Source organism: Anguilla rostrata, chromosome 2, assembly GCF_018555375.3.
Source record: "Anguilla rostrata isolate EN2019 chromosome 2, ASM1855537v3, whole genome shotgun sequence".
Lineage (NCBI taxonomy): Eukaryota > Metazoa > Chordata > Actinopteri > Anguilliformes > Anguillidae > Anguilla > Anguilla rostrata.
In genome coordinates, this window is record NC_057934.1 from 17,623,469 (window position 1) to 17,631,850 (window position 8,382).

The 8,382-nt window shown below is 44.2% G+C and overlaps 1 protein-coding gene across 1 annotated transcript in view; it reads right to left on the reverse strand.

The window, feature by feature from the left end:
• Positions 1 to 6,414, reverse strand: part of slit1b (slit homolog 1b (Drosophila)) — a 115,102-nt gene extending 108,688 nt beyond the window's left edge. The window contains exon 1 of the mRNA XM_064320908.1: positions 5,786 to 6,414. Within this exon, the coding sequence (XP_064176978.1) occupies positions 5,786 to 6,039 (254 nt within the window). The 5' untranslated portion in view covers positions 6,040 to 6,414. The remainder of the gene's footprint in view (positions 1 to 5,785) is intronic.
• Between the last annotated feature and the right edge of the window lie 1,968 nt (positions 6,415 to 8,382).

Genomic DNA, 8,382 nt, shown 5'->3' on the forward strand with positions numbered 1-8,382 from the left:
AACTTGAGCAGATACTCAAGTTAAAGAACAGATGCTTCTGTATACTTCAGAATGCATTCTGCTGCTGCTATCACATCATGACTGAAGACAAGTGAAACAGGACTTGTAGCAGCCATACATGCCCAAAGGATAATACCCCCCAACACCATGTTTCACAGATTAGGGGTGGGAGGGGGGTACTTTGGATCTTGGGCAGTTCCTTTTAGCCGCCACACCTGATGCTTGCCATCACTCTGATACAAGTGAATCTTGGTCTAATCTGTCCACAAGACCGTTTTCTAGAACATTGCAGGGTCTTTTAGGTACTTCCTAGCAAACTGTAACCAGGTCATCCTGTTTTTGTTGTTAACTAGTGGTTTGCATCTTGCAGTGTAGCCTCTGTAGTTCTGTTTGTGAAGTCTTCTGTGGACAGTAGTGACTAGCATATCCACGTCTGCCTCTGGAAGACTGTTTCTGATCTGTTGGACAGATGTTTGGGGTTTTTTCTTCATTATGTTGAAAATATTTTGGTCATCAACTGCAGAGGTCTTCCTTTGTAATTACTGAGCTCACCAGTGTTCTTCTTAATGATGTTCCAACAGTTGATTTTGATAAGCATAAGGTTCTTGGACAAAATGGCTTCCTTGACTATTATTGGCACAGCTCGGGTCCTCATGTTGACAAACACCAATGACAGACTCCAAATGCAATCAAAAGCCTAGAATCAAGCGAATCAAGACTAGATCCTGAAAGCTCTTATACCTGCAGTTGAAGCAATTGAACACACCTGACAAATCAGAAACACCTATGAAGCCATTTTTCCCAAATATTATGGTGCCTGAATGGGGGGCGATACATAAAGGTGTGCAATTTATGTAGTGAATTTTTCATTTATATAGTGTATTTTAAAAATACCTTTTAATAAAAGCTGAGAATCGGCACTTTGCTGTTTGATTACTAATCTAGAATTGTGGAGTACAAAGCCAAATATTTTTAAAAAGTCTTTGTCCCAAACATTATGGAGCACACGGTACCTGAACAGTTAGGGAATATATACTGCTGCATATAAATAGCACATATAAATATAAGCTTTATAACTCACTCTTGATCAAGGCATCTGCTTACCAAATGAATAACAATATAATCACCTGAAATAAAATAACAGCTACGTCACCTGCAGTCGACATCTGATGGGGGAACACGTAGATACAGATTATTTAAATGGTGCCGTCATTTCTGCGCTCTTACAAAATAAACCGTCAGTAGTCATCATCATTTCTAGGGCATTACCTTATTAAAGCAAAATGGTAATATGATAATAACCAAAATGTGCAAATCTGTCAGCCACTGCAATTTGTATCCTTCATTTCTGAAACGATGCTCGTTTCTCTTGGAATGGGCAGCAGACAGGAATGAATGGATTTATGTCTTCTGTCCCAATATGTGCTAATCCTGTCATAGTTGATTAGCACCTCTGCTTACAGCCAGCTGGCTGCTGCGTACACACAGATGCACATGCTCCAAGACTACCAACAGCATGTGCTGCTACAGAGGGGATTTGTCCTATCACGTCTGGACTCAGTTACGGATCAGGTAAATTAAGTGCTGTCAATTACAACCCAATAGAGGTGTAGTTGCCAACTGTGCCAGAGGCCACCTCTGGCCAAACCCAGGCCATCGCTATGGAGAGATAGAACCCCCATCTCTGTTCCCAAAACTCTTAACTTACTCCTTAAGGGTAGTATTTATCTACCTATTTGAGGATGTGCACGTATGGTAGCCCTTTTCTGACATACAGACAGACAGACAGACAGACTTACAGTCACACGTGTGTGCCCACACACCCGCAGACAGCCACACACAGACATGCATTTGGAGCTAGCCACCTGTCTCAGGAGATATTAAAGAAGTTCTGCCTGTGGCTCAGTTTGATTGCTTCTACATCCTGGAGCAGTACAAGAACCCCAATCTTGAGGATAAGGCAACTGAGGCCTGGGGGAGGGGCTGATTCTTGGAACCCGTGAGAAGTGTCACCAGACAGGGTTTAACTCTTCACCCCCAATCCCTCCCCCACTCCACCCCATATCTGTTTAGACCACCATTCTGTCGTCAGATGACCAATTCCATGTGACTGCTAGTCAATAAAAGAGCACCTGACTTCAAAGCGAGGGGAAACTGGGACAGATTCACTCCTTGTACCATTCAGAGGCAAAATACCTTAGATATCGATGTCACTCTAAATTCAGTACTATGGCTAAATGCCCATTGTTCAGGTTCAGTGCAGATCTCAGCAAGCTGTAATACAGCAAGCCTTCCTTCATAGTGTACAGCAAAATGTAATTGTGTCTGAACTGAAGTTCCTAACAGGCCATCATTACAAGAGCTACGAAACCTGGTCTCTTGGACAGTATGTCTATCCATAATGTTCACTTTGTCTTGGAAGGCTCAATTATATAAAATCCTCTGATTTTTTATCAAAATTTGATACAGTTCAAAGGTAAGTACTAAAACTTTAATTTCCAATGTATAAATATTCTGACTGTCATCAGGAAAGGTGTACCTTTATGGAGTATGAAATCCAAATGAAGGAAGGCTGGAAAGTCATTAGCTCAGGACAAAGGCACGATCTCCCCTGGGGATCGGCTGGTTCGAGCTCCTAGCAAATTCACTCAATTGCTCCTTATCTCAGCAACTACTCCACGGGCTGCGCACATTTTGAAACAGATGAATTAATAAAGGTAAGGGACAGAGAGGGGGAGTTTGTCTCAAGATCTCCGATCTGGAATCACTGCCAACAGCTGCGGTCTGTATTAAGACACTGCCCTGGTCTGGAAGCCGTTGTGCACTCCCAGATATTAGGTTGTAGGTGGTGGAGAATAGGGATCCGTAGGAGACAGGGCAGTCTATGCTGCTAGATGAAACTAGAATGGGAAAGTACAGTGCAACTGGAGATAAATCATAGAGGCCCACACAACTCACAACCAGTACTCAAAAAAGCAGCATCGAGCCAATGGCAGCAAACATATTTAAAAGAAGAATGATAACGAGTTCCAATAGCGCTTTCTTAAAAGCAAGCCTGTGCGGAAAATTTCTCTCGCTTTCTTTTCATCTCGGCCGGGTGGACAGGTTGACAATGCCAAGAGCCGGGGTGGCTGTTGTATTTGGAAGCGCTGAGCACGCAGTCATTAAAAAAATCTGTCTGCAGGGACAGGGGAAGGTCAGGTCCAATCGAAACGCTCATTGACAAGTGCAAATGGGATTCTGCCGTCTCCCTCCGCGCGTTTACAAACCTTGTCAGCATGGATAAATCGGCCTCGAGGCTGCCTACGGAGAGCCAGGAACGCTCAGGAAATATCTGCGCTGGGCTGGCTCTGGCTCCCGGTACGAGCCGTGCTGGTTCACATACTGACTGCTCGGGGGATCGTCCCATGACCAATCAAACAGCCGCATGCACGTTACGCCAAACAATAAACATGGGCATAGGCACACTTTACACAACGGCCATTAGTTACATGATGACTAGTTTTAACTGTCTGTGGCTTTAGGTGTTTAGATTCCATGTATTCCTTCATTTTTATGAAGGTATTGTTTGACTAATGAAAAAAATAAAGTGTTTGGTTTTTCTGAGCGGTATGGCATATTCAATGACTATTAATCATGGAGCGCCAGTAAAAAGGTTAATTAATGCAAATGAATAGTTATTTAAGAGGCACCCCTTTCCCCCATAGTCATTTTAGAAGGAGTGAATTTGAATGCTTGCACTTTCTGTTCAGATGGGGCTAATCAGTGCACCCACAAAGCAGTTGGCTAATCATTTTGAAAAATGAAGGTTTAATTAATCAATCACCCCAAATGTTAAGCTCAATTTCAGCTTGAACTAGATTGAAAATACTTGGTAATGACAAAGAGTAATATTGTGCTGATTTTAGTATTGAAAGTCAAGGTCAAATTCTTCTGTGGTTTGATGGAATCACCCCTCAGGGTTACATAACAATAGCTTAAAAACCCCAGACATATTCATTTTTCACTGAGTCCACAGCAATGCATGAGGGACTTCAATGTATAGTACTTGACTCTGGTAATCACCTTGATGAATTACCCCCATATAATGATGTTGTGGTTGGGGAGGTCTCCCCCAAGTTGAATTCCCTGTGCTGTCAAAGCTGAATTTTCCATTGTCCACGTTAATCACACAACAAAGAGATGGATAGGCAAAATACAAATATGTGTTCTCTTTGACATATTTAGGTGCTTAATTTTAGTGAAGCCATGAATAAGTAATTCACGTTGAAATCACAGTTTATCAGTCCTCAATTTTCTCGGAAATCTTTTTTAATGGTCTTAATTTTCTAAATGCCACACGAGGCATGCGAACAACGGAAACTAATTTACACATTCACGCCTACTTCTATCAACGGACCAATCACTGTTTTAGACACGCCTATACATGGCCCACCAAATGAATACTAATTGGGACGGTGAAGTGTGACAACTCCCACTCCGTTTTGGCTGAAGGTTGGTTTATCTGCAGTTTCTCCTTCACTGAGCAATAAACAATAAAAATAATGTATGCATATATTTCTGCTGCAGTTCAAACATTCTAAATCGTAATACTCGTCTAATCCAAACAACATGTTATAATTTTTACAATTTTAACTCTGCAACCTAAAAATGACACAATCATTATCATATTTTACAAAGAAAATACTTAACCACATGGTCTCACCCACATGTACGCATACGTAAACAGACAGCTGCCTCAGAAGTGAACTTAACGCAACGAGTTTCTTTTTCAGAAATCAGATGGAAATGCACGTTAAATGTGCTCCTCCTACACTGGAGCACGTTCTTACACGCGCCTTTATTCACTCCTTCAGCGCGTGTATTCGGAGTAGTACTGTTTTGCAACAAATCAATATAGCAATCCGTTTCACTTCCAGCCGAAAGAACAACCCCCGGTGAACAATTTCACTTCGCTTGCATTTGCGTTGTGATTGAGTTCTTCAACATACCGCCTCAAGCCGCGCTTCTGAAGATTTGTTACGTTTCTGGAGCGATTCTACTTTGCTGCATATTCGTACAGTGGGAAGATGACTTCGTATCAGCACCAAGAACCGACACCAAAGCGACAAAAATCTCCGCTAAACAAAACAGACCTGCTTTAATTGTACATAACACACCAACATATCCTTTCTTACATTTCATGCACAGAGGCGAAATGATCTGCGCTTCAGACCAATTTACTTCTCTACAATAAACATTGAACAAAATTATAGAACAAACTGTAATTTTTCAAGAAACAATATAGCATGTGCTGTACGTGCGATATGCCACCAAGACGAGTTAACGAAAATGCGACAATGATCCCCTAGCTTGTTTTAACGGGGAGACTTCCGCGGAGACTTTCTAAGAATGAAATCAGTCCACGCGAATGAAAAGTAACACATTGCCACTCGCGAGTTTAATTGTGGCAAATTTCTAGACTACAGTGAATTCAGTATTAACACACAAGACAAGTGCTGCGAACATAAAGAGTTCTCATGACGACACGCCAGCTCTCGTGGCGCATTCTTGTATTTTTAGCAGGTAAGTAAATAATACACACATGCAGGCACCCAGCATCTGCTCCCTTTACCCTCAACGCAAGTACCTATTTATACCTGCCCATATAACGGCGCCACCTCTCAATCCTGCTCCTCTCTAGGTGCAAAGACAGTGCTATTGTTCTCTTCACACCTGGTCAGTGTAATGTTGCAATGTGCACAGAGATAAGACAGACAGACAAAGCAGACTTCCGGGCACTCACAGTCTCTCTGTGTTCCTGGGTATATTCCTGGGCACGGTCTTGATCCCCAGCCCGTGGCAGTCCACGGTGGTGCCACTGCAGGTGCACAGAGTGGGGCACGCGTTGGCACCGCTCCCTGCTAGGGCACCCCACAAGATCACCCACAGCCCGGCTACAGCCAGCCCGGTGGCGGCCCCACCACGGCATCTCCTCCCAGGCATGGTCGCAACACTTCTCCCAGCCCCCTGGAACCAGCTCCATGTACCCATTCTCATGCTACTCTGCACCAGTTTACTCCAAAACAATTAAACAAAAGAAAATCCAAAATCATCCAACTCAGGAAATAAAATCAAATAGGTAAAAAAAGAAAAAAAAAACATAAAATGGAATTTCCTGAGGAGGAAGTAAATTAAATTATTTAATACAGATAATTGGTTGTTTTAAATCTTTCCTTGTTTCAAATCTCCTTCCTAAGCAAGCTTTCTCTCTCTCTTTCTCCCCCTCGGTGTGGAGATGTTTCCCTCTTGCTGTTCTTTGGGTATGTCTTACTCCTTTTCACTCCTGCAATCATATGCTTGTCTGTAGAGTAAGGAAAGAGCAAAAAAAAAAAGCACTCTCCCTCTCCCTCTCTGTCTCACACACACACATACACACAGCAGTCATCCATCACAAGGATCTGCAAATAGCAGCTCCCCAACTCCTCCCACCCAGCCCCCCAAACCCCGCCCACACCCCCCTCCCAGAACCCTGCCCCAACTCACCCTCAGTCTCCCAGAGGCTCACAGCAGCCCCCACAGCCTTGGAGAGCAGAGACCTGCACGGCCCCATCCCCGGGCCCTCTCCCCGGCTGTCTCTCAGCATCACAGTCCAGCAGCTGCCCGGAGAGGGGGATGGGGGGGCCATAGAAAGCCTGATGCCTAATGACAACCAACTTAATTTGATTGGTGCAGGGCAAAGGGGGTCATTCCCTAAGAAGTCCAGAGTAACGTTCGGGTGACCACCGGTATATGAAAAAAACACTGATCTCATTCTTGTTATTACCAATATACACATAATTGGGGGGGGGTGACCACACACAGGCATTGGGGGGGGGGGGGAATGCGCTGTGTAATCACAGAGTTTGAGGGGGAAGCACTGAATGGCAGGAAGAATAAGGGGTTGTGTACAGTGGCGCATGGAGAACCAGACAGCGTTAGGGAGGGGACGCGAATCATATTTCCTCAGTTTGAAAGGGGAGCTCTGGGAGTTGGGGGACGGTTTTTTTTTTGGGGGGGGGGGGGGCAGGGGTGACTATAGGTGATGGACAGGCACTTCCCCTGCCCAAAAACCCACCCCAATACCCACACAAACATGAGATAAATCTGGAAGATTTTATTCGGCTGCTCCAGACGGCTTTTTTTTCTCAGTTTAGAACGCAAATCAAAATATGGCATCCCCTGTACATTTAGCAGGTTCGATGTTACACCGGTATATTACCTGGCACTTGCTGACCCCACGGAGTGGTTCAGCCAAAGCAGCATGCTGCACAGCTCCCAGTTTCAACAACCTTTTTTCAGAAAGTGTTTGCTTTCTGTTGTGTTTGTGTTTTTTCTTTCTACTAATTTAATCATTCAGCAGACACTCTCCTGCAGAGCAGTTTATAATGCGAGAACATAATTGATTCCACTCGAGATATATGAGCAACAGCACTAGAAACAGCAAACAACATTCCTAGACCAGTGGGTGCATATGCGACATCATTAAAAGGGCGAAACATAAATCAACTTTCATTGTCCTGATTAAAGCTGAAGCAAGCCTACTGCACTCTTAAAGAACTTTATGAAGTGCAGGGGGAATTTGTCCTGTGTCACTAATACAAATTATAATAATTACACATTGTCAAGTAATGAGAAAAATGAACTATTTGGTGCCTTTATTTTGTGCATTTATACAGATGGACAAGGTTCATTTGTCCAGTACTGTATGATACATATTATAAATGCTAGGACTTAGGAATATGCAGGGAGCCAAGCCTGGACACCTCTAATGACACAGAAACACTCCGTGGAGGGCCACTAGTGGCCTGCTCTGGCCAGTCAGCCAGCTGTTGTCCTATCTGCTGGACGCCCGTCGGTAGGTATAAAACAGACACACAGAGTTTTAAAACTTTAATGCAGTTTTTAAGACGGAAGCTTCACGGGCATACACCGGTAGCTGCTTCAGGGAGTCTGCGCTGCATCTGTAGTCTTCAGCTCCCCCCCCCCCCCCCTTCATCATCTCCTCGTGACAAAACCAGGAGCGAGAGTTCCGAAGAACCCCGCGGGCTCGTGAGACTGGAGCTCCTGGTTCTGACGCGCGATCCGAGCCCGTCCGGTTCGACGGGCGGTAGACGCGGCGGCGTTTCAACCCAGGTAAACGGAGGTCCGGCCAAAGCGGCTGGTCGGCGGCTCGATTCTCCGCACCCAGAGAAATCAGGACACCGCCATTTCCTCACTTTTGTTTTCACTCACCTCCTTGAACGTCAACATTCGCACCCTTACATATTTGCTCGTATATTTTTATCCATCCTTCTCATAAATTAACACATGGTATCTTCACTTCAGATTCCTCGGAACCATAACTACACTGCGTTCTATTTA